Source organism: Lycorma delicatula, chromosome 7 (assembly GCF_047948215.1).
Source record: "Lycorma delicatula isolate Av1 chromosome 7, ASM4794821v1, whole genome shotgun sequence".
Taxonomy (NCBI): Eukaryota; Metazoa; Arthropoda; class Insecta; order Hemiptera; family Fulgoridae; genus Lycorma; species Lycorma delicatula.
Window position 1 is genome coordinate 90,154,482 of NC_134461.1, and position 27,599 is coordinate 90,182,080.

General features: G+C 29.2%; 1 protein-coding gene across 2 annotated transcripts in view; it reads right to left on the bottom strand.

Moving 5' to 3' along the window:
* LOC142327463 (trafficking protein particle complex subunit 13) overlaps positions 1-21,815 on the bottom strand; it is a 59,887-nt gene extending 38,072 nt beyond the window's left edge. For both annotated transcript variants that reach the window (XM_075370563.1, XM_075370562.1), the window contains exons 1-4: positions 21,685-21,815; positions 14,644-14,812; positions 10,667-10,751; positions 5,515-5,648 (exon numbers count right to left, since the gene is read on the bottom strand). In XM_075370563.1, the coding sequence (XP_075226678.1) occupies positions 5,515-5,648; positions 10,667-10,751; positions 14,644-14,812; positions 21,685-21,727 (431 nt within the window). In that variant the 5' untranslated portion in view covers positions 21,728-21,815. The remainder of the gene's footprint in view (positions 1-5,514; positions 5,649-10,666; positions 10,752-14,643; positions 14,813-21,684) is intronic.
* Between the last annotated feature and the right edge of the window lie 5,784 nt (positions 21,816-27,599).

Genomic DNA, 27,599 nt, shown 5'->3' on the forward strand with positions numbered 1-27,599 from the left:
TTTTATTTTAAAGTCAACTTTTTAGAAGTTGTCAAATTAAAAACAATTAATGAAACTTGGAGTTCAGTTTACAATGTCTACCAAACATCAGCTTCAAGTTTTACTAAGCTTTTGATAGTTTAAATTAAGGTTAAAAATGTGGAAAGTTTTGTATAGTAGAGGAAATAAACCTTTTTAATAATAAGTTATTGAAAATCATGTTTGAACAGTTTTAAAAAAAAAAGAAATTTAAGAATTTAACAAACTAGAAAATTTAAATAAATGTAAATATTCTAAGATCTGACAGCTGATTTCTGGAGGTATCTGTTTTTTTATGAAACTCGATTTAAATGAATGATTAATGATAATTTAATACATTACTGCTGGGTGCCTAGCAAAAATTAGTCGCAATTACCTTTAATTAAATAAATTGTAATTAATTTATTTTAACAAATTGCAACTGTAATTTTGTTAAGTGAATTAAATATATCATTTGAAAGAAAATGGTGTGAAGAATGTAAAAAAAAATGGGTACCAACTCTCAGTCAGCAGCAACCTCCAAGTTGCCAGGTGTAAACAGGTATGTTATGTTATTTTTAATTATTTACGCTCATGTTTTAAAAAAAAATTGTATACTAAATTGAAGTTTAATTTTTCTGTACACGATAACACATGGCTACTTATAAAAAAAATGACCGCAAGTAGTGGTTGCCATTATTTGAACTAATTACTTTCAGTCTGGATGAGTGTGTACAAAAGCAAAGGAATGCACGCGCTGCTTCATGTTAAATTAAAAAACATTATTACTTTAACTATACCACATTGTGTCCTTGTTTACAACATGAAGTAGCGTGTGCATTCCTTCTCTTTCATTCACATTCATCCAGACAAAAAGTAATTAGTTCAAATAATGGCAACCACTACTTGTGGCCATTTTTTTTTACAGATAACCGTGTATTATCATGTACAGAAAAAATTAACTTCAATTTGGTAAATATTTTTTTTTAAAAACATGATGAGCGTAAATAATTAACAAATAACATACCTGTTTACACCTGGCAACTTCTTGGAGGTTGCTGCTGACTGAGAGTTGGCAACCATTCTTTTACATTCTTCACGTAATTTTCTTTCAAATGACGTTTAATTACTTAAAAAAAATTATAGTTGCAATTTGTTAAAATAAATTAATTACAATATATTTAATTAAAGGTAATTGCGGCTAATTTTTGCTAATGTATTAAATTATCATTAATCATTCATTTAAATCAACTTTCATTTAAAAAAAAACAGATACCTGCAGAAATCAGCTGCCGGATCTTGTATTAAAAAAGATTTCTTGCTGGTGCCAGTACGATGTTTTTGTATTAATAGTTCAATATCATTTCAAGGGTTGTATTATAAGGTAAACAGAAATTTATTATTTGTTATTATATCTATAACTATTTCTATTGTTCACTGCTTATGCAGTAAAAATATTATGTTAGGACTGATGTGTGCATTGAGAATTTGCTAATGAAGTAATAATAATTTTACACCATGTATACATGAGAAATTTGATTATTAACAAATGCATGGGATTACTATATAATAAGATAAAAAAATTTAAAAAATGAGAAAACACTTCTGAAAAAAATTTATTTTAATTAAACAAAATGAAAGTAAAATAAATGAGACGATTAAAGGAATGCTATAAGAAAAATAGTCTAGTTTTCAAGGAAGTCAAAGAAGTAACTGGTAATGATGAAAACACTCTAAAAAGTAAAAAAGGTGAAATTGTACAAGTCTATACAGACAAGGAGATGAAAAATTTACAAAACTCATGTGATAAATAAAAAAAAGATGTACAGATTGCATTATATATACTTAGTATTGTGTATGTACTTCATACATTGTGTATTCTGTACAATATGTATATGAAAAGTGTCAAGAATAGTGTATATGAAAGAAATTTTGAAGAGTTTGGATACTTCGAAATTGATGCAGAGTTCAGCAAATAGAAGAAAAATAAAGAAAGATAATTGTTAATATTAAGGAAAGATCTAATAAGTCAAATATTAAAACTGAAGTAAAAGAGGATAAAATAGTTATTTGGAATAAAACGCTGAAGTTCACAGGAAACTTAAAATTTTTCTCAGTAGGTTCAAATGAGAACAAATCTAAGTTTCTGTCAACATAAGACAGATTGAAAAAACATAAAAAAAGTAAAGACACACAGCTATAACTTGAGGATACCAAGGGATAATTCTAAACTAGTTGAACACATGAAATGGAGAATATGGAATGGAATGGGGTATTATATTAGGTTTGGCGGAAATTAGGAAAAATAAGGAACAACATATAGACATGGAAAATGATAGAAGAGTGCATTTTATGGCCAAAGGGACTAGGGTGGGAACAGGATTTTTAATTAATAAAAACAACAGTAAGATATTATAAAAATGACAAATCATACATGCGTAGAATATCTGAATTAATATGAAGGATGGAAAATGGAGGATTAAGGTTGAACTGATAGAGGTATATGCACCAGTCACAACAGCAGTGAAAAGTGATGTAGAAGAATTCTATACTAATTTGAGAATGGCATTAGGTGAAGATAACTCTGCAAATATGCTATAATAACAGGAGATTTTAGTAGTAAAATAGAAAAGAACAAAGGGGGAAAAATAATATGGCAATTTGGTCTGGGAGAAACAAATAAAGAAAAATAACAACTGATTAAATTTGCTGAAGAAAATAATCTGCACATACTTCATGAAAATAAACAAGACAGAAACGGAAGAATATCACGCAAAGCTATAAAAATGACAACTCAAGAAGTGTTAAAATTAGAAAAGCACATTGAACCACTTAAGATTTCACCAAAAACTATCAAGAATTTAATTGCAAAAAGAAAAAAAATTTTTTAAATAGTAAAACAAACATACAAGCTGAAGAATTAATCAGAAAGAAGTAGAAGGAGTGGTTGCTAAAGAAAATGTTCATTAAAGTAGAAGAAACTTTGAAGACAAGAAAAGTATAAAATTATGTATGAGGAAGTAACAGTTAGGTAATAAGAGAATAGTACTAATGAATGATGATAGTAACTACAAGGAGAAAAGCAAAGGAAATATTAGATACAATATTTTAATTTTATAGTAAACTATATCATGATGAAAACTCTCTACAGAAAAGTACAGACAGTAAAGAACAGGAAGAGTTTGATGAGCATGAAGAGAAACAAAAGTTTATTTATTATAATATTAAGGGTGAAATATATTGCATTGAAGAAAACTAGAAGAAAGGAAAAGCATGCAGGTTGGATAACATACCTAATGAGAAAAAATAAAAGCTGGAGTGGGGACACTGACTTACACACAAGATGTTCTTATTGTTTTATAATTTTCTAAGAACAAAGAGGATTCCAGATAAAATAATGGACAATCCTGATTTTTTATTACAGTATATTGCCAAAATATTACAATCTAACCAGTTTTTAACTATGGATATGCAATCATTATTACTTCATGCAAAGACTTTCCTCCAAAATGATATCTGTATCATCAACAAAATAACAATATTTCCCTTAACTTTATTATGATAGAGTCCTAATTTACACATATACTAAACATTCTACAACTTAGTGCTGATCTTGATATTTAAATTGATTGTCCTTAAAGAAAGAAGATTGTAATATTAAAAACTACAAACCAATAAATTTACAATCAGTGTTACATAAAATATTTATGTGTGATAATAAGGAGAATCGAAAGTGATTTAGATGCAATAATTTCAAGTGAAGAAACTAGATTTAAGAAAAACTGTTGTTAATTAATGTTGACAAAGCATTTCATAGTGCGTATTTGGAAGTATATCAGACACTTTGAAGGAGTTGGGAATAGATTAAACATATCTTAGCCTTTTTAAAAACATCTAACAATACTTAACTAAGAATTAGTTTTTTAAATTAAAAAAATATAAAAAAGTATGAAGAAATCTTCCCAGAGTATCCCTTCTGCAAAGTTATTTATTTAACACATGTTGGAAGGTGATTTCAGAAAGTTACTATGGGAAAATAAAGGCATAAGAATAAATGAAGAATGGCTAATTAATTTGAGATTTGCAAAAGATGTGAATGATTGGTAAAATATTGCAGAAATTAGGGAAATGGCAGAAGATTTAAAAAGATATGGAGGGAACATCAGATTAAGAATAAATAGTAAAAAAACAAAATAATGTGCTTTAATTACAATAACCAAGAGATTTTAAAAATAAAAGAAGAAAAAATCCAATTTTTTCATTATCATTATTATTATAACTGGAACACATGATTTCAACTTCAGGAATTCAGATATGAATGGACATAAATTAGAGTGAGTGAAGGAATTAACATATCTTGAAAGCAGAATTCATCAGATGGGCGAAGCTTGAAGGATATTATTAACAGAATAAAAGAGGCAAAATAAGCATTCAATAAGAAAATTAAGAGATTTACCTCAAAATATATAAACAAAAAAATTGAGAAAGCAATTGATGAAGACATTTGTATGGGGTGTTTTCCTATATGGCAATGAAGTGTGAACCACAGGAGCAGAGGGGAAAAGACGAATAGATATATTTGAGCAGTGAAGCTACAGATGTAGAAGATTACATGGAAGGAGAAAATAGCCAATGAAAAAGTGTTACGAGGATTAATAAACAATACAAAAATTATACTTTATTATATCATATCATCTTCAAGACAGCGGAGTACGTAGGTTAAACAACATGGACAGTGAATAAAAGATGAAAGAATAGATTAGTGGCAGTTGAAATGTTTATTTTTTTATATAAGATCTATGAGGAAGTCTAAAATAGAAAGGATAAAAAATTGAAAAGTAAGAAGACTTTTAGAAGTGAAGAAAACTACTATGGAACTTTGGAACACAAATGGCTTGGTCATGCAGAGAAAAGCAATGCAAGGTTATTATGGAATATGGCCTTTGAGCCACAATCAAAGGTAGAAGGGTAAAAAAGAAATTCACATACTATGTAAAGTACTTGTAAATAGTAATATATAAAAATATGGATTACATTAATGACAGGGTTGTTGGGAAAATAAAATAAATTGGGAGAATATCTGATTGAAAAATTTGTATTTTATCAATAAAAAAATGTAGTTTTTTTTAATGTAATTTTTTATAATGTAAATCATTGAAAAATTCTCAAATTAGTATAAACCAGTAACTATTTGTATTATTACATATTTACTAAAACCATAACAAATCTTTCTTGCATCACACTCATGACTAAATAATTGATAATCAATTAGTAATTAAACAGGATATCGGTTTTTTCTAGCTGATGCATCATTTATAATCTGACATTATATTTTCAGAACAAGACAAGAAATGGAAAACTACCGTACCTTGCAACTCTTAAATAATTACACTTGCTAGCATTATCAACAACTGTACAACACATTTTAGTTATAATGGCAAACAAGGGTCAAACCAGCCTTGACTGATAACATACATCAAATTATACAGCTAATGAATTTAAAAAAAATAAACTGACATGTGCGTTCCGATTTCTTTAACTTCATGATGAATCACTTCATCCAATGTTTGCCCTGGTTCTAAATCTCTAGCAGTAGAATCACTCTGATGGCCACAAAGGGGTATTCTTAATGAACTAGTTTGTAAATCAGCCTATAAAATAAAAAATTATGATAGCATTAGATTACTATAAAACTTATTACATACAATCTACTTTCAATCAAAAGTATTAATTTAAAAACTCATTCAAGTAATATCATGGATTACCATTTTTATTTTAAAATCTGTAAAACAAAATACAAATAAATAAAATAAAATAAAAAGCAGTCGCTGGACTGGCCAATAGAAATGAAAACTTCCAATAATGAATACCGATTAGTGATTTATAATTATATTTGATTACATTACTATTTCTAACTTCTGTTAATGTTATTAAAACATACATTTACATGATTGTATAATGAATTGAAAAATATTAAAAACAAAATTTAAATTAATTTTATTTATTAATTATTGGTAATAATAACAAAATATTTACATGTTAATAATGATGTGAATTATGGTTAACAATGACACATTTTATTCTATTTCTGAAATGTTTACATTATTTGTATTATCATCATGTTCTAAAAATGAAGCAATTGGTTTGTGGTAACTGAAGTATGAAATAAATACACTCGAATGAAATTTATCCAGATATCTTGTAAATACTGTGTCTATTGATGTGCCATATCTTGTAGTACTTATATTTTCATCGTTTGACATTGTTATATAATTATAGATATACATACATAATGCATATATGCTTTCTGAATGTAAGTGTCATGTGCACACATTATAATATAAAATATAAACATGAAACACATGTTTGATGTACTCACTTTTTTATCCAGTACTCTTCACAAATATTATAATATGTTACACTTACACTGAATTTAAACAATTTTTTTTTTTTATCATTATGAGTACATATTGAAATATTTCATGTAAACCAGCACTTTGACATAATAAACAAAGATTTCCAAGTATATATGTATACAAGCACAACCAAGAATCAACATGGTACGGCTAATTATAATTCACAGTCTATCTTTACCATAAATTAATCTATAGGTACACATGTATATGGGCATTTATATTGAAAGAGAGAAAAAGAGCCATAGAGAGGGAGAATTATTGTGAATCACTGGCAGTTTTTTCTCCTAACTCCCATCCTCTGCTACTACATATTATACTATACACTCATATATGCGTATATATATTCTCGCTGTATGCCTTCTTCTCTTTCATATATATATACATATACATATATATGCTTAGCGTCTTGCATTATGTTACAGATTTTGATTACGAGTCAACAATTTTTTTTCCCACGTTCCCATGTAATTCATTGTACAAAAACTTCTGACACAACACTCCTAAAGAAGTTTTCACTTCAAAGATAATCAAAGTATTAAAACATGAACAACTTTTTTTACTTGTAAAAAAAAATTAAAAAAAAACAAAAATGTTACATCAAATAAATTTATAAATTCACAACATGAAGTGAAATAAGTGAAACAAAGAAATATATATGTTAAAAAAAGTTAACTTCAATTTTTAAAACCTATAATTGTTTTTTTATTTTTAAAAAACAGAACATCTGGCTTTCAATAGCTACCAGACAACTAGCTCAATTTTCAATATAAAAAATCTACCAAAACAGGTAGATCACCAGATAATAATGCAAAAACAGGCATAGAAATGTAATCATCTCATGTTTAATACTTTTTACAATAGATCAAAACAAAATAAAATTTGAGGTACAAACTGAAGACATACAATACAGTCTTCTGATTAATTAATAAAAACCCCCACCAACTATCAGGAAAAAATAGTTTAAACTCAAAAGCAGCAGTTTTTTTATGTTAATACTCAATACGTGCATAAACAAAATATAAATTACATCATACACAACAATCAAAAAATTCTGAAATGCATACAACAAATTATAAAAAGATCAACAAGTATGCCTTTATAAAATAAAGAAATAACAAGAAAAAAGCAAACAAGCACTACAAAAGACACAGCACTCCATTTAACTAGAAATAAACCATCCAATACAATTACAGCAAAACCTATAACTTGTTACACATTTCATTTTCCAAACTAAGTAGCGTTGTTAATTACAATCTAATAACAGAATAGTGACTGGAAGATAGAATGCAGTATTCTTAAAAGCTGTTAGCATTCAGCCAAAGCTGTTAGCTGATTCAATCAGGTCTCGAATTGTATAACTCCATATGGTAAGAAAAGTGCTAAAACTCTGTGCCATTCTGACACGTGCATTTCAACTAATAATAAAGACACATGAAAACAGTTTATGCAAGTTAATAAAAAGTAATAGGATATACATTATATTGAAGATAAATAGACTGCCATATCTAAAACCATGAAAAGAACTTCAAGTACTACTTTTAAAGATTTCTGTGTTTACGTTATTATAAATTATATACTATATATAGTTTTATTAGAATATCTTTTCTTATACAAAAACAAATTAATTTTTACAAAAAGAGGAGAGGAATCTAAAAATTTCTAAAACTTTCCCAATAGGTAAAATGAGAGAATACAAAGTATTACATAAGCACTGCATAATTTTGGTTCTAAGCATGATAGTAAATTATCCCAACAAGAGGCAGTTCCCCTACAGTGATTATCCCCCTCTCTTTTCCCCTCCCCTTTCCATTATTCTTTCTTCCTTGGACTTAGGAGTTGGGTCAGCCATCCTGTTTCATTTGTGGCACCATGCTGGCACCATCTGGTAGCTGGCAGGTCAACTGTTTCTTTACTGGGACTTAGTGAAGATAATAATTCTATGTGCCAATAAAACTCTTCAACCAAAGTCTGGTTTCCTATTTAGAGGTTGCACAAAAAAAATTCTATTCCTAATTAATCAAATCAAACGTATATCATTTAATGCAATACTACAACATCCATCATTAGATATATAATAGTAGTTCTGAGAATTCTGAGAACTGTAGACTTCTACTTTATCTGTACTAAATTTAACCAACTGACCATAGAATAAATTGAATTAATGAAATAAAAATAAAAATTAATTACAAAACACAATCATCAATTATAAATGAATTCAGTCAGTGCAATAAATAATGCTACTACATAAGAAATATTATAATTTTTTTTATTTTATAAATAAGGTGTTTCATGAAAACAATAAAAATATGAATTAATGAAATCCAATGTAGGATTAAGTACAGGGTGTCCCATATAAAACGCAACCCAACCTTATACTGGTAGGTATTGAAATAATAAAAAGGCATGTGTAAATGTAAATGTAATTTTTATTATTACCATCCATTACCTTACATTTAGAGTAAATGTTGGAAGTGGCCGCCATCTTCTTGAATACAAGCTTCAATTCTTTTTACAGCGTTTCTTGCAACTTTTTTCAAAGTTTGTGGCTGGATATTTAATACAGCTTGTTCAATATAGACTTTCAATCGTTCAAGTGTTCGTGGTTTGTTGCTGTAGGCTTTTTCTTTGAGGTAACCCCATAGAAAAAAATCCGCCGCAGTCAAATCTGGAGATCTTGGTGGCCACAAGCCTCGACTGATAACACGATTACCAAAGAATTCCTCAATGAAATCAGAAGTTGAACCTGCGTAGTGCGATGTCACACCAACATGTTGTAGCCAGCAATGTCTGTCTTCCTCTTTCAAGAGTGCATTGAACTGAAATAAAATATCCTGATATCATTCTGCATTAATGGTGTACTCGAAAAAAAATAGGACCGATTATTTTCTTCCGCGATATTGCACACTACATGCCCAACTTCTGCGGGTGTAATTGTTTTTCGTGATAAACGTGGGGATTTTCAGCACTCCAAATTCGACTGTTTTGCCTGTTTAAGTAGGCTGTTTTGGCTGTTTGGCACGGTTTCATTTGGAAACCGTGCTTCATCTGTGAAAAATAACGAATCCATTACATTAATTCCCTCATGCAGAAATCGACGGAATCATTGACAATATTGTAGCCGTTTTTCTTTGTCAGGCTTAAGAAGTCGATGAACCATTTGAATGCGATAAGGTTGTAATTGTAATTGTTTGGTCACCCGATGAACAGTTGATTTAGACAAATTAATTTCAGCAGACAAACGTCTGATCGATTTATTTGGCGAGGCGAGTAATCGATCTTTGATTTCAGTGACTGTATCTATATTCAACACTGACGCAGATCTTTTGTGTTCCTTGTTATTAACAGAACCAGTCTCTCTAAATTTTGCAACTAACCTTAATACTGATGTTTTGTTAGGAGCCGGTTTATCTGGGTACTTATGGCGAAACAAATCTTGCGCTGCAACCACTGATTTCGTACTGAAGTACGACTCAACAATGAAAACATGTTCATCTAGCAAAAACACCATCTTGTCTCTAGCAATACACTGAACATTATGATTGCATTGTTGTTACTATCGGTAGCGTTCTACTGCGTCGCCGCAATGTTCAGATGTTGGACGAGTCCATTTCAGTAGCGAGTAGGGGAGGAAGCTTGATTTTTTAAATTTCATGGATGAGTGATTGTTGGGTTGCGTTTTATATGGGACAGGACACCCTGTATTTGACCGTATTGAGAAAGAAATAATGCTATACAGCAGTAGAACTGACATGTGGCTGCCGAGCTCAAACTTCATAAACCACATAAGAATCAAAACAGAAAGATATAGTTAAAACATAACCCCCCATCACTCGGTTAACAACTGTCAACTTAAATTACTTAGTAGTATATCTGCACTTTAATTTAATTAAATGTGAGTAATAATATTTAATATAATTGCAATAACAAACAAAAGAAACTTTTTTTAAATCATATTCATTCTTTTTTCAACAAAATCCATGGCAAATTTAAATTTCATCAACTGATTTTTTGCACTCCCAAACCAATTTAGAACAGTTAACTAATACTTTCAGTTAGAATCCAATGATTAAAATTATGTTGGCAAACATGAGCACTCTGATCCAATCTAGTTAAAGCATCTTTCAATGAATTCAGAGGTATCCTGCAGCATTATAGAATAATTACAAACTAACTGATAACAATTTTGATTATTTAACTAGTTATTTTCTAATCCCAGAAAAACATAACTTGATATTAAGAGAGATTTGATTTACCTTTAGTGTAACATCTTTTGCAGCTTGACCACTATCATTATGAACACAGATGTAACTTGAAAATGTTTCACCCAAATAAATATTACTGCACAAACAAAATATAAATAATCAAAACTACAATAATACTTCAAAACACACACACACAGTGTAAACATGTGCACGCACACGCACACACACACACACACAATCCAGAGAGAGAGATTTTATATGCATTAAGTTTGACATGAGCAATTTCAAAATTAATAATTTATTAATTACCAACCAAAATGTTCAGAAGTTAACAAATATGAATGTCATCATCATCTGGCATTCTGCCTGGTAGCAGGTCTCATATCTGCTGTCTCCATCCCTTCCTGTCTCATTATCCTTTGTCCCCATGTACTTCCAATCTTCATCTCATCTATTAACTTCATCCTTCTTCTTCCTTACTTCCTATCTTCTTCTACTGACCCTTCCAATGCAGCTGTAAAAATTCCACTTCCTTTAACTATATGTCCTAACCAGTTTCCTTTTCTTTTATGTACTTCCCTCATAAGCACAGTTTTTTAATCCTGTTCATTACTTCCTCATTCCTTACATTATCCACCTATCTTACATAACATCCACATTTCAAAAGCTTCAATCTATTCCCTTTCCGTCTTCCTCTTCATCTATGCTTCACTTCCAAACTTAGTATTGTTGAATGTAATGCCTATCTGTCCTCACAATATTCAGAGAATTAATACAGTTAATTCACTGCACTGTAATGCATTCAAAACTGGAAATGTGGGTTTCATGTTAAATTTTAAGATAAGAAATAAAATATATCATATTCTTAGATATTTCTTTTCTCTACTGATACTGACTAGGTGTATAAATGCTTTACTCTCTTTTACAATTATATTTTTATGGCAATAATGTATAGTAACATAACATCTGTGATTTAGTGGTCCCGTTACTGATAATAATGCTAAATAAAGTTGAAATTATGTAATTATAAATAAATAAAAAAGGTTTAAGAACTGATTTACTTTGTTAATGGCTCATAATTTGCATATTGTAAACAACTTTAAAATTTAAAAATATTATTTGTAAATAGATTACTCTACCAAACAGAACTGTTCAAGAATACAGCAAAATAAGAAAATAATGTGCAGTGATAACAAATGTACTTCATAATTCTCATGAAGTACATTTGTACTTCATGAGAATTATTTAACCAAAAATACAATCTATTCATAGCTAATGAAAAAAAAAAAAAATTGATATAAATCACCATTTTCTAGTAAAATTTTGTGTTTGGATGGCTTAGCACTTATAATTATCATAGTTAACAATAGTTTCCCCCTTCCCAGTGAATCTTTTACAAATTAATTTCTTTTCATTGTACAGGGTCAATATAAAAGGATGGTGAGGTTTAAGGCATGAACTAAATAAAAACAGAAATGCTTAGTTATACTGTTTTATTTGAAAACATTTCCATTTCAAATAGTTTTTTTATGTAATCAATAAATTTTTCAATATGCATACTCTTCATAGATTGTTAAATCCCCAATCAATATTCACCTAAGTAAATTTTTCCTTAATTCTTTCCTTTAATTGATTTAGGTCATATAATTTTTGCAGGTAAACATTGTTTTTAATCTACACCCATAAGAAAACATCACAAGGGATTTTAGGTCTGGACTTCTTGCAGAGCCTTCTCAACCTAACCATTTATCTACAAATTTTTCATTCAAAGCATAGTTAACAAATGAATTAAAATATAGTGGTGCAGCATCTTGTTAGAAATATATTTGATATCAACTTCATATCTGAGCCCCACGTTTGTGAAATGTTTTTATTAACACATCCATTAAGTGACTATTTTTTTTTAATTTCAATAGCAAAGTGGAAATGTTTTTCTGTACTAGAAAAAAATTTATTCTTACAGTAGCTGAACCTTTTAGGTATGCAAGTCCTACCTTTTACAAAGAACTGTATGAAGTTGCTTTTTGGAAATTTTAACCTGAGGTTTCAACAATCAATGGATTTATTAAGATTTCTGATTGACATTTTCTAATCTGTTCAACACATTCTTCTCATATTGGTGCCCTTCCAAGCGATTTGGCAATTACTGTTTGAAATGAGATCCAGTTTCTTTGAACTGATTGAACCACTGTTTTCACGTGGTGACTCCTTTTCATATATATTTCAAATTGCACTGTGAAGTAAAATTATTGACTTCAACATGCAACAATAAAAACTGTGCTTTTTCATGGATAGAAAGCATAGTAAACAAAGAAATACACCTTAGCAAAAATATAGACTAATGCAGTAGTTAAAATGGTGTTACAATAGCCTTTTGAGAGGAAGCTTTCAGTGCTACCAAAATAATTTCTCAAAATGTCCTTCATACCTTAATCTGAGCTACTGAAATCCCACCATTCTTTTATAATGACATTGTATTATACTTTAGTTTTATAAGTAATATTTTCCCCCTTCTGATTTGAAGCTATGTAAATGACATATTATTTCAACACAAGGGATACATTAATTTGTAGCTTTATTCTATTTATTTCTTACTTCTGTAAGACAAGTGATGGATCTGAAATACAAGAGGTGCCAATCACAGTTGCTTTCTGGAGAGCAATTACCTCCACTAAACAGCCAGCCCCTTAATGAACAGATCAAAATTATCACTTGTAGGCTGAATACCATTTACATTTTAGTGAACTTAGCATGCTGATATACAATTGTACATTTAACTCAGCAAAGGATGGAAGAGACCACTTCACTCCTTGCATTCCTTGGTAAGCCTGCTACAGAATGCTTGTCATTTTTCACAGCAACTTTTCTTATGTCAGTCACCTCTATCAAATGGTTACACCACTTAATATGTAACTATAATCAGTGTTTAAAGAAACAAAATGTAATTATGTTTACCAAAGAGTGGATTTTATGAAATTAATTGCTAACAGAATATTTTAAGGACCAGAACAAACTGATAATCAAAGAAGAACATATGAATGTATCACAGGACATAACTGTAACATATCAGTATTAAGAAATCATAATTTAGAAAAATTGTATACTTGTTTACAACACATCGATATCAGAAAATTTATGGTAAGAATTTTATTTAAAGGTAAACAATTTTTCTTCTATTAAACAAATAATAAATAAGGTTTATTGGTAATAAAGGAATGTTTCCAAAACAGAAAAAATATATGAGATAAGCACAAAAAATTAGATAGACAGACATTTTATAATTTATTTAATGCTTGAATAAATTCAATATACTTATTTTCGCTTCATTCACAACTTCTTTCCACCCCTTTCAAAAAAGAAAAAGAAACTTTTTATATGTAATTCAATAAAGATATCACTGTTAAAAATACTAAATAAAAACTAGGATGAAGGAGGGTTTTCAATGATTTGAAACACCAAACCTACAAGTATCTCACCATCTCAAAACCATACTATGTACTACTAAGTGACATGTCCCTTACAGTAACATTATTATCGTTTACTCCTGTTTTAGGCCTAGTGATTTCTTTTTCTACATTGTCTTAATTCTTTATCTGCTCTAATTTTCTACTTCCTTTTCTTTTTTCCTATTTTATCTTTCCTTGTTACTGTGTTTATTATTATTATTTCTTTTTCTCTATTATATAACTACTCCATTTTTCTCTCCTCTTCTAGATTGTAGGTAAATAACTGAAACCTGTAATATTTTTTATTTTGAGATTATACTACCACATAACATGTTTTTAAACATTTTCTATTTAAACTAAAATATTTTGAGACTTAACATTCAAGCCATAAAATAATGAGTAAAATACCCATTTGATGATAAGAATCCCCCACTTAAGTAAATACTGCCTTTACATTTAGTTTTGAATTTTGAAAAAACTCAGAAAATAATCAGAGCAAGTAAAAATATCTCTAAGCAGTTTTAAAAGCATATTACAGGTAAGTAATTTAATTTAACAAAAAAATGTCAAATGATAAGTTACCCGAAGCTTTGAGGTAAAAGAAGAAACTGTCCAGCAGCAATTGTTTCCACTCCAGGTACAGATGAAACATCATTCTTTAAATGATTATTAAGTATATTTGCAGGTAGGTCATTAGAATCAGTAGTAACAATTATTGGACTACTTAATGTAGGCCTTGTTAATCGCATCACTGTTTAGAAATACATGCAAAATAAAATACATTAATTTAAGTAGCATATTAAAATTACATAATATATTAATATCCAAACAAATAAAACAAGGATATTAAAAGGTTAATTTAAGAGAAACCCTGAATATTATGTTAATAATGCTAATGCAATTTTTAAATCTCACAAATGAAAGCTACCTTCAACAGCAGAAATAGTGACAATACAGATAAATCGAATGGGTTGAACCAAATTAAAAGAAAATGACATAGCTATACTATATTATCTATCAGGAGCTATGCAGCACATAAAAAAAAAAATAGCAGGCATTTTTCTCTTTTTCTTCCAAAAATAAATTTAAGGTTCCCATCAACCAAAGTTTAGTGATTAAATCATATTTAATTATTAAATAACTTGTAATGATTATTTAACAATTATTAAAGATAACATGATATACATATGACATCAGATCAATACATCTTTCTCATAAGAAAATTAAAAAAAAATTTTATTACAAATAACTGACATAATCATACCAAATGAAATATAACACAATTTTTTGGTGGCCAAAAATCAAAGAAGTTATTGTCCCCCTGATAAATATAAATGGGATAATGGCTACTCTTAAACAACAGTTTTAAATTTTAAAGCAAAGCTAAAAAAAAATCATACAATAAGAAAAATGAATCGCAGAAGTAGCATAATATAGTTAACAAATAACGCAAAAGGGGTTGTCTAGGAATTCATTCATAGTTTATAAGCTTCACTCAGCATCCCCTAATGTTTGTCATTTTGTTGTTTACAAAATCTTTAATGAATATTTTCAATGGAAGAAGATTTGTGAACCGAGTTCCAAGAATGCTGACACCAGAACACAAACAGAAGAAAATAGCTGCTTCTCAGATATTTTTAGGGATACCATCATAGGGATGAATTCCTGAATTGTATAATCACAGGAAACGTGAGTTAAGTACCTTACTACACAGCTCTTTTTTCTTCTATTTTTCTATTTAGCCTCCACCATAAGATAGTATTACTTCAGAAGATGAATGAGGATGATATATATGAATGTAAATGAAGTGTACTCTTGTGCAGTCTCAGGTCAATGCTTCCTGAGATGTTGGTTAAGTTGAAACCCAACCACCAAAGAACACTGGTATCCACGATCTAGTATTCAAATTCTTATAAAAACCTCATTGTGAGAGACTTTAGTGATATAAAAGTATTAGCTTCCTGTCGAAGCTTCACCCATGCTGTATGGTTATTTGCATTTCCCATAACAGTCAGTCTTTTTTATGTTTATTAGTCAAGTAACTGGAGCCCAGTGCAGCCAGTCACACATACAGTAATGGTGGCAGTGGCGGTTGAGCCACAGCACTGTTTTTTTTGTCATTTGATTGGCTTGATGCAGCTCTCCAAGATTCCCTAATAATTTGTTTTAAATATTCCAAACATTGCCTGCCTGTATAATTTTTCTCATCTAGCTGTGTCCCTCCAATATCAAAGCGACTATTACAGGATGCCTTAAGATGTGGCCTATAAGCTTATCTCTTCTTTTGCCTATATTTTTTCCAAATGCTTTTTTCTTCATCAATTTGCCACAACACCTCTTCATTTGTCACTTTATCCACCCATCTGATTTTTAACATTCTCTTATAGCACCACATTTCAAAAGCTTCTAATCTTTTCTTCTCATGTACTCCGATCATCCAAGTTTCACTTCCATATAAAGCTGCACTTCAAACATATACTTTCAAAATGGTTTCCTGTTTAAATTAATTTTTCATTTTAGCAAATTATATTTCTGACTGAAAGCTGTTTTGCCTATGCTATTCGGAATTTTATATCCCTCCTGCTTCACCCATCTTTAGTAATTCTACTTCCCAAATAACAAAATTCTTCTACCTCCATAGTATTTTCTCTATTTTACTATTTTATTTTATTTCTCTATTTTATTTTTATATTCAGTGGTCCAACTACTTTGTTTCTACATTTCATTACTTTCATTTTGTTCTTGTTTATTTTCATATGGTAGTTCTTGCGAAGGATTTCATCTGTGCCATTCATTGTTTCTTCTAAATCTTTTTTACTCTCGGCTAGTATTACTTTATCAGAAAATCGTAGCATCTTTATCTCACCTTGTACTGTTACTCCAGATCTACACTGTTCTTTAACATCATTAACTGCTAATTTTATGTAAAGATTACAAAGTAACGGGGATAGGGAACATCCTTGTCGAACTCCCTTTTTTATCACTGCTTCTTTTTATGCTCTTCGATTATTAATGTTGCAGTTTGGTTCCTGTAAATGTTAGCAACTGTTCTTTTATTTCTGTACTTGAACACTAAATTTTTAAAAATGCTGAACATTTTATTCCAGTCTATAATATCAAATGCCTTTTCTAAGTCTATAAATGCCATGTATGTTGATTTGTTTTTCTTTAATCTCCCTTTTACTATTAATCTGAGCACTAAAATTGCTTGTCCCTATACTTTTCCTGAAACAAAATTGGTCTTCTCCTAACAATTCTTCCACTCTCCTCTCAATTCTTCTGTACAGAATTCTAATTAAGATTTTTGATGCACAAGTAGTTAAGCTAATTGTTCTGTATTTTTCACATTTTGCTGCTCCTGCTTTCTTTGGTAACATGACAATAACACTCTTTTTGAAGTCTGACAGAACTTCCCCTTTTTCATAAATATTACACACCAGTTTGTATAATCTATCATTTCTTCACTTGCACTGCGCAGTAATTCTGCAGGAAACCCGTCTATCCCAGGATATTCAGATCTCAGTATTGTATCTCCCTTTACTTCCTCAATAATACCAGTTTTTAATTCACTTCCCCTGAATAAGTCTTCAATAAATTCAACCCACCTACCAACCTTTTCTTTCATATAATAGATTGGTTTAGCATCTTTATTTAACACATTATTAGATTTTATGTACCACAAAATTCTCCTTAACTTTCCTGTATGCTTCGTCTATTTTACCAATGTTCATTTCTCTTTCCACTTCTGGACATTTTTCTTTAATTCACTCTTCTTTCGCTAGTTTGCACTTCCTGTTTATAGTATTTCTTAATTCTCGATAGTTAATTGTTGATAGTTTCTTTTACTTTCTTCATCACTAGCACTCTTGTATCTTTTATTTTTTATTTTTTTTTTTTTAGGGCGAAAAACAGTTGGACGTTATCATCGCCCGGAAAATAAATAAATAAAAGTAATTAAAGTTGTTACATAAAATTAAAATTTAAAACTACTATCACAGGAAACAAAATCCGGAATGGGTGTAAAAGGCCCATTCTCGGATAACAGAAACACTAACATGTAACTTAAAACTAAAAAAGGAAATAAAACTTAAAACTATTATGTTTAAAGTCTTACAACTACTATCACAGACGAATTTAAAAAACATTAAAAAAAAAAACAAAAAAATATGAATATATATATATATATATATATCAACAAAAAAAAAATTCCGATAGGGAGTGTAAAAGGCTCGCTACTCGGATAACAAAAACAATACATAGGACTAGACTAATTAAATTTTTTGTATTAACCCTATACTACGCAAAAACAGAAACATCCGGTTTAAAACCTCTTTATCATTACACAAGATTCCACGGATGTTTCTGGGTAGTTTAAATTTACGACGCAATGCCGCATAACATATGCAGTCCACGAGTATGTGGTGCACAGTCACGCGGCAGTTGTATCGTGCGCATAGAGGTGGTTGTCCTCTTGTAAACAGGTACTCGTGTGTGACTCTGTGTGTCCTATCCGCAATCGACAGAGAACTACTTCCTCACGCCGGGGTTTTCTGTATGAGTCCCATGGTAACACAGAATCTTTAATCTGACGAAGTTTATTATCAACGGTAGCCGTCCAATCACCTTGCCACCTTGCTCTTAGTAATTGTTTTACATAGTTAATGAAATCAGAAGTAGCAACTCGGGTGGTGAAAGGAGGCTGGTTACATGCTTCTTTGGCAGCGGAATCTGCATGTTCATTACCTGGAATCCCTACGTGGCTAGGGACCCAGCAAAAACTTAATTCTGTGTTGCGATTATTCAACTCAGCGATTGCGTTGTAAATTTCAATGACGATAGGATGTTTGGAATAAAAATTTTTTTAAGGCTTGGAGAGCACTACACAAGTCACTGCAAATAAGAATTTTTCTATATTTAGGGTTAATGATGTTTAGAGCCTTATTTATAGCGTATAGTTCAGCGGTAAACACACTCGTAATACCGGGTAGACCAAACATATAAGTTCTTTCATTGACAACAAATGCACACCCAACTGTATCATTTTGTTACGATCCATCAGTATATACAACCGCGTCTGGTTTCATCTTGGAGAGAACACACTGAAACATTTGCTGAAAGACAATAGATGGTGTTGATTGTTTATTGTATGTCGTAAGGTCAAAATTAAAATTTATAAGGTTTATTCTCCATGGAGGATATGAGCAAGGATACATAGGAAAGAATGACGATGTGTCAACATTTATATGCTGCAGCAGACGCCAGGTACAGACATCTACAGGTGCAGTACAACGTGGATGGTCCTCATACTTTCCTAGATTCATCTTACAATTAATTTGTTCTTTCTACAAGATAACAGAATGCTTTTTCATATCTGTAGAAGCCAAATATAATATTGAAATACCAGAGAAGCAATAAGATACAAAGTTAGATAGTTACCTGGTAATCGTACGTGCTTGTTTGTTCTGAGTTACACATTCTATTCATTTAGTTGAAACTATTAAACATAAAGAGGATGCCATAAAGTTTTTTTAAGAGTGAGGTATTTACATAACCTGAGGAGCTGTAATGGAGGCCATGAAATGGTTTTACACTTACACAGTCAAGAGAGATGGTGTTGTTCTAAACATGAATCAAGAATACAATCAGTTATGACAAGATGTGTACTTAATGGGCTCTAAATTTTACTCAGAATAAAAATTTCTAAATAACCTTTAAATATAATAAAAATTATTTCGAACAGAAATTTCTAAATAATTTTTATCTAAAAATTATTCTGAATAAAAATTTCAAAATAATTTTTATTCCAAATAAAAATTAATAACTCTTAATTTTCTGGAAAATAGAATTAATTATAATTCCAGAAAATTTTATTTTTTATCTATTGCTGGCCTAAGAAATTACCAAAACAATAATTTTGTGAGTTGGAAAACAATCATAATCAAATCAACCATGGTTGACTTGAAAATGTAAGAATGAAGTGTATGCTAATGATCTATCGAGAAATCAACCACAAAAGGTGGTTCTAGAAAAACAATGGAAATTGATAGAAGTCTGCCTACACAGTGTAAGAAAGATGTTGTCTGTGTATTATCACAAAGTGTTTTTAGTTGCTGTTGAGAACCAAAGGCATAGTTGTCACCCATCATCAAAGAATGTATTCTTACAGGGACGAAAGTTATATCTCTCTCTCTTTTTCCTGTTTAGCCTCTGGTAACTAACGTTTAGATAATTCTTCAGAGGATGAATGAGGATGATATGTATGAGTGTAAATGAAGTGTAGTCTTGTACATGAAAGTTATATCTGATCAATGGAAATCTCACAACTCCCACCAAAAATATAGTTATACTCATCGAACTGTTATATATAAATATAACTTTGTAGACAGTAGAGGTAGGTGGCGGCTCACAAAGCCCATTGCGATACACACTAATCCATGATTCAATTCTTCTTTGTGCAACTTTAAGTGAAGTAGATGGCACGAAGAAGAGGACTTTTTTGAAAACAAGTCCCCCAATTGCATCCCACATAAAGGTAGAATATTTTACACTTACAAAAAAATTACTTACAGATCAATAAATGTACTGGTAGACAGATAAAGTAAACGATCTAAACTTATTGCTGCAAGGAATACAAAACTCTCTCACATTCATCTGATCCAGTAGATGGAAGTGTTTTAAAGTTACTATTAATCATTTAGAATATTCCAAAATTTTTATTAGACTTAATATCTTGACTACAAGTGAATTCATCTTTGCTTATCTAGTATCACAGAACAAAACATTTCCTGTACTAGATATTACTCAAGATTAATATTTATACCCACAATATAAGGAACAGTTCAGGTTAGTATTTGCATAATTTCAGGGTGGATCTCTGGATCTGTTAGCAGGTTAAGTATTCACCATAGACTTTACAATAAGGGTCAGGCATATGTTTGTACCAGTAGTAAATGGTCATAACATACAATACTATACACTTTAATTTTGTAAATCTCCACCACCTTGTGTTGGATTTTTTTTTGTTGAAATTTAATCTATTTTTACTTCCTTTTATACAAACAAATACATTACTTCATTAACTGAATCAGCAATAAAGAGACCCTAGAAATTATCACCCATTTTTTCTGTGGATACCTTCTTCATCTCATTACTATTATATTTTTAGTAATTATTGTATTCTGAACATAATTACTGTAATTCTGTATTCTGTCAACAAAAACTTTTAAATCATCCCATTATATTCTTCCCTATAAGTAATCTCAATCATTTGTCATAGATTTTACTCAACTCTAAACTAATCAAGTGTTTCCATTTCTTGGTATTAAACTATCAGGTGCATGACTTCATAAATACTGATTTTCTACAAAACGATGTTTACGTTTAATTCTGCCAGTACATAAATTATAATACAGTACTCAAACCTTACGTACAATAATAAGTAGTACTCATATATTACCAAATTAAAACGCGAATTATAAATTGAACATTAATAATACATAAAAGTACGAAAAACAACCAATTTAAAAGTAACCAGCAGGTTTGCGTTTCAAGTAATAGTTTAAGGTAACATTTAATATTACCAAATTAACATTTTTATGTAATTAGACGAATATAATAACTAACCTTTTAAAGCTAATAAGTGATCGGTTCTTTCTTTTGAATCCATAGTTATTTTATTGTATTAGGATTACCAAAGATTAAGGTTACCATGCACAATACGAGACATAAAAACACTGACAAGCAGACGGTTGTTACACAGTCTGACCAACATTATGTACAAGAAATACTAGCTACCTAAATCGTAAAAATAAATGATTCTGGTTCGAAACAATTTTATTAATGTTAATTATATATACTATTATTCTACGGCGATATTTTATTTCATATATTTTGCTATAATTAATTATACACATGAACATAGGGAAGAAAAGGGAATATGTTGTTTACGTGATTGAAATTATACCACTTTTTTAAGTTGTAAACAAGTTTGATTTTCTCACTTCAGCGTTATCTGTTGGTTACATTACGAAACAAATTAAGTTTATTTGATCACTACACGCGGGGGGGGGGGCGTCATACGAATGTTTCAATGCAAAACTGTATCTTATTACCTTTTTAATCAATATGTAATAATAAAATTGTACCACTATTTTAACTAAAACGAACTAGTTTATTCATCTTTAATTAAATAAAACTGTGGAAGTTGTACATATTTCAATTACAACAGATTTGTTTATCATCAGTACAATAAATTCTGGTCCAACACCATGCCACAAAGTTTCTTTTCATATGAAGTAAAGATTAATTGTAATTAATTTATGTAATATTTTTACACATATATTTACTTTAAATTACATCTGTATGTTCTGTACATTATCTGCATACAGTTTATCAGCTGCCTTTTACTGATACTCTTACATAAGTCTCTTTCATGTAAAGATAAAAACAGTCTCTGACTGAAATTTTTTGCTTCATCAATGTTCCTTAGTTGTAAGTGAGAAATTGCAAAGTTAACATTACTTCGTCCAAGAAAGGAATGGATAAGTGAGGATTTGATACAGGAAGTACATGAAGAAAACATCATAAGAGTTGGGGCAGTATAAACTGATCAGGAGTGCAAGAGAAAAATATTAAAAACACAACTGCCTAAAAAAAATATTGCTAACAATACCCTTTAATATGGGATAAAATAACAACATTTTATATGAAGTCAAAAGTTTGTAATTTATATTTTTTCATTTGTTTTTGTTGCTTCTAAATTTACAAATATTTTTTGTTTATGATATTTATTAATTATACCTTAAAATTAATTTTTTTTTTTATGAAATCTGGTTAAGAAAAGTGTTAAAATTATCCAAATACAATATAAATTAAAAGTTAATAAGTACAAAGTGCTCCTGTGCGAGGCAATGAATCAGTAAGTAGAGGGTTAACAGTTTATCTTCTTGCAGGCCTCTTTAATCATTTTAAGTATTCATTTAGTTCTCTAAATTGGTAGAATATAAAATTTGATCAGATAACTCTAAAAGTATTATCTTTCCAAATATTAAAGTTATCCAGGCTACCACATCAACAAAAAAAATTATATATTTATTATTCCACCTAATAAAGCAAGGAACCTTTCTACAAAATTTTATAAAAATATAATTACTCACTTGGGCATAAATGCATCACTAATAAATGAAATGTCAAAAGGTTGAGTTAAAACAAGACCTCACTTCACTCCATATTATTATTAATATTAGGTAAGGAATCTTACATGATGACAGGGTATGAAGGTGTTTCTCTAAAGACACATTCATCTAAATCTGATTTAGCAGTTGGTAGTGGGGAAGAGTCAAATAATATTTTATATTAACAACCAGATAACTTGTTAAGCTTGGTGGTGAAGTATATAAATTTTCAATAATGATGTGTTGGTCAAGACATGTTTGGTATGTTGTACCAAAAAATTCTAATTATACAGACTATCTCATGAATCAACATAAAAAATTTCAGAGCATGTTCTACAAGTAAGAGTAAAGAAAAGAGTTCGTGTAAATCCCTTCTTTTTCTATTTATAATCTTCAAAAATTTCACCCCAAATTTTTCTCAAAGTGAAGTGAAGCCATACCGAAATTATTAGAATTTAAATAAAGGAGTAAATTTGATGGTTTCCTGAAAAAAAAGTAGATTCAAAAACTGCATTTCTAATAATTTTTTAGAAAATTAATATAAAATGCAAAAATTTGGCGTTATAAAGCACATTTTATTAAATTTAATGTTCTGCTCGTCATTGACACAATGTTATTCTTGATGTTCAACAGAATTTGAACTTGAAGACAAAGGTTGTATGTAAACATTGAAGCAAAGGTTTTCAGATTTGAAATTTTTATATAACGATTCCAAAATTTTCTAGAAGTAATTTACTTAGAATCCTAGAATATTCACAATGTGCAATTAACGTACTCCCATTACAATACACATAAACAAAAATTATATCTATGTATTCCTCATCTGCAAACTGGAATGTATTTTCAAGAAACTGATACAAACACTGTAATTTTCTTCAATTTTGAAATCATACGAAACTGTTCAAATTTCAAATGTTGCTAGGCTGTTAATACACCTGACTTTCAAAATAAAAAAGTTTTTCAATTTTTTTTCTCAAAACTATTTCTAAATAATAAATTTTCATTTTTTAATATATGTAACATATCACAAAGAAATTAAAATCATACTAATAATCAGTAGTAAGTAGATCATTAGTACTATTTTAATTTCTTTTATTTTTATTTCTATTATTCTTTTACTATCTGTTTTATTATTAAATAAGAGGTAATTTTATTTAACATTTCTTTCTATTTATTTTTCTAGTTTTTTTCTAGGTTGAAAAGACACTTTTTTTGATTTAAAATTATAATCTGTCATGTTTTACTGTTTTTAATAAAAGTCAAATTTCTTAAATTCTTCATGTTTAGCTAAAATTATGTAATTTTCTCAGAATTATATTTTCTACAAATTTTATTTCAAAATTTTACTAGCAATTAATGAACAACAAACCTAAAAATTATGTTTTGCGACATCAATATTTTGTTTACAAAATTTTCTCAAAAAATAACTAGAGATACTGTTCTAGCAACTGTTTTATTCAATTTTTCAGTTGAAACAAAATGAAAACATCACATTTACTCCATAATTTATGTTTCAAGAATTTTAGTATGGCTTCACTTTACCGTTGAAGCAAAAATCAGGATAAAATATTTTATAAGCTATAACTTGAAAACGAATCATTTCCAGATCCAATTCATGATAGCTTTTTTTTTTATCTTCACTTGTAAAACTTGTCTTGAAATTCCTTCCATTTCTTCATGAGACATCTTGTATAACCACCTATTATTGGTGATTCAATAATACAGACCAATTGACAGAGATTATGTTAATTTACTACTGAAAGTTTTGTAATTCTTGTACTCCTTTATGAGTTGTATTAATCTGTTTTATGTTTCATACTACACTAGTCAACACAATTTTTGGAATTGAAAAGGAAGTGAATGTTTTACATTTTATTCTTAGTGCTAGATCACAATATGTAATACCAGATATTCTATGCATCATATTTTTTCAAGTTATCACTGCTTAAATTTATGTTGCACAAAAAATTTAGTATATAATGAACACACAAACCTTTTAGTACTGTTTTACTAAATATATTTATTTTAAAAAAAATCTAAGTGGTGAAGGTTTGCTCAATACTACTGCAGAAGCAACAACTTCAAGAGATATAACATTCATATCACGAGAATCAAATACTCAACAAAACTAATCATATAGGCAAAACCTAATGATTTAGTTCACGATTTGGATTTGTTTAAACAAGAAGTAAAATTAGTAGGCTCACCCTTGAAGTGTGCAATTTATTAGACAAATATATAAAACATTATTGCATAAATATAGAAAACAAAATTTAATGAAATGCTTTACAATGGATGGCCACATTTGTTACTGCTGTCGATGCTAAATTGAAAGAGAGAATATTTATTGTGCTTGAAATCAGAAAATTAATAATACACGATCATATATTTGATAAATTAAATCCTACAGAACAGGCAATATTGAAATCATTCAAAGATTGTTCAAAGGTTTCTCAAAAACAAAAAAGTTGAAAGTAAGGATTTGTTAAAAGAGAAACTTTTAGTGAACTACATAAATTTACGCTGCAGAATGACATTGAAAATTCATTTTTACATTCTCATCTTGACTTATAAGATAAAAAGAAAAGATTTTGTTTGTTGCTCACATCAGTTCTTTAAATTTGACTGCTGTGAGCAACGAACAAGAAGAAAGATTCCATCAATACATATTAAAAGTAGAACAGCATTATTAAGGCAATAGGATGAATCTACAATGAGCAACTATTGCTGGTTTTTACAGAGAAGATTTTTTTGGCTCTTAAAAGAAAAAAGTATTTCTCAATTAAAGTACACATCAATTTTTTTTGCAAAATACAGGCATAAATTTATATTTTATTTACTTTTGCTGCTTCTGAAATGGTAGTTATTACAAATAAATGTTTAATTAGTGGTTATGTATATTATAACGCAAGAATTTAGAAAACACCAAAATCAAAAAAAATATTTGTTATTTTTATTGTAGTGTACTATTTGTTATAAAATCAGTTCTACGTAATAAAATGTAGTTTTTGTTTTCTTTTGCATTTTGAATTGTTTCTGTTTAAAGATTAATACCATTTTTAGAACAATAATAACCATTTTTTTTAATGTTTGTCTCTTTTCTTTGGTAGTTAAACATATGAACTAGTTTAATCAAACTTCCACTTGTGTGGTAGCCAGTTGTAAGTAACAAGTTGCATCTCAAATGATCTTTTCAATATTTTCCCAAAAGTATTTTTTACAATTTTTACCAGATATTCCATTGATTATGCAGTGTAAAAAAGGTTGCACTCAAATGAAGGTCACTATATAATACCAACCAATAATAAATGTGTATGCGAGAACTTTCAATATGGCCATCATAAGTAATTAAAGATCTAATTCAGTTAGATGTTACATTGAAAACATAACAGACACAACATACCGTTCATCAAGAGTATAATATGTTTGACTAGTTAAAGTTTCATTTTGTCTTCATGTTTGAGATAAATTTCATTTGTCTAATATGTAAGAGGCGTTCATTAAATCTTTAAGGGCAATCTGCATTGGAGGCTTAAGGTGTTTTTAAGCTAAATGTACACTTTCTACTGAGATTATCTAAAACTATAGTTGTTTTAGGCATTAATGCATACTAAAAGTGTTAAATTATCACTGTATTTATACTTATCAGTGTGTAATCATATATTTATTACATTAATATATGCTTAGCTCATGGTGTACATGTTGAACGAGATGCAAAAAAACAGAAAAATCAATTTGTTTTTTATTAATATTATTTAAAAATTCATCAACATAGTAATATTGCTACCATAAAACAAGATTTTTTAATTGTATCTTAAATAAATTAGAGGGACGATTTTTAAAACGGTTTGGTAATTTGATAAAAATGACAACAGAAACATGATAAGCCAAAGTTTGCATTGAGTTAGTTACACGAACACAAGATTCTGTTGTCTGACTTATTAGGTTGATATTATTTCTTTAAAAGTTTTCTTGATGATATTTACTTGCTTATTGTTTATTAATGATCTGCCTCAAAATCTTCTGACTATACATATATAATATATGTACACAGTTGTGTCATCTATTCATGCATACTCATACATATATATATATATATATATGTAGATAATTATTTAAAAGAACTTGAAAATTTTACATTTGCAGTTTATTTACTAGAAGGATTGTAACCAGCTAAATTTAAAAAACATAAAGTGACAGAATTAAACAAATAAAAAACTTTCTTGCATTGTTTTGACACTGTTAAGTGAAAACTGAAATCATATATCAACAATACACAAAATGTTGGTGCTACATTGTAACAAGACACATCATTTGTTTATTTATTGTATCATTGTATTGTTGTTACATTTTACCATAATCGAA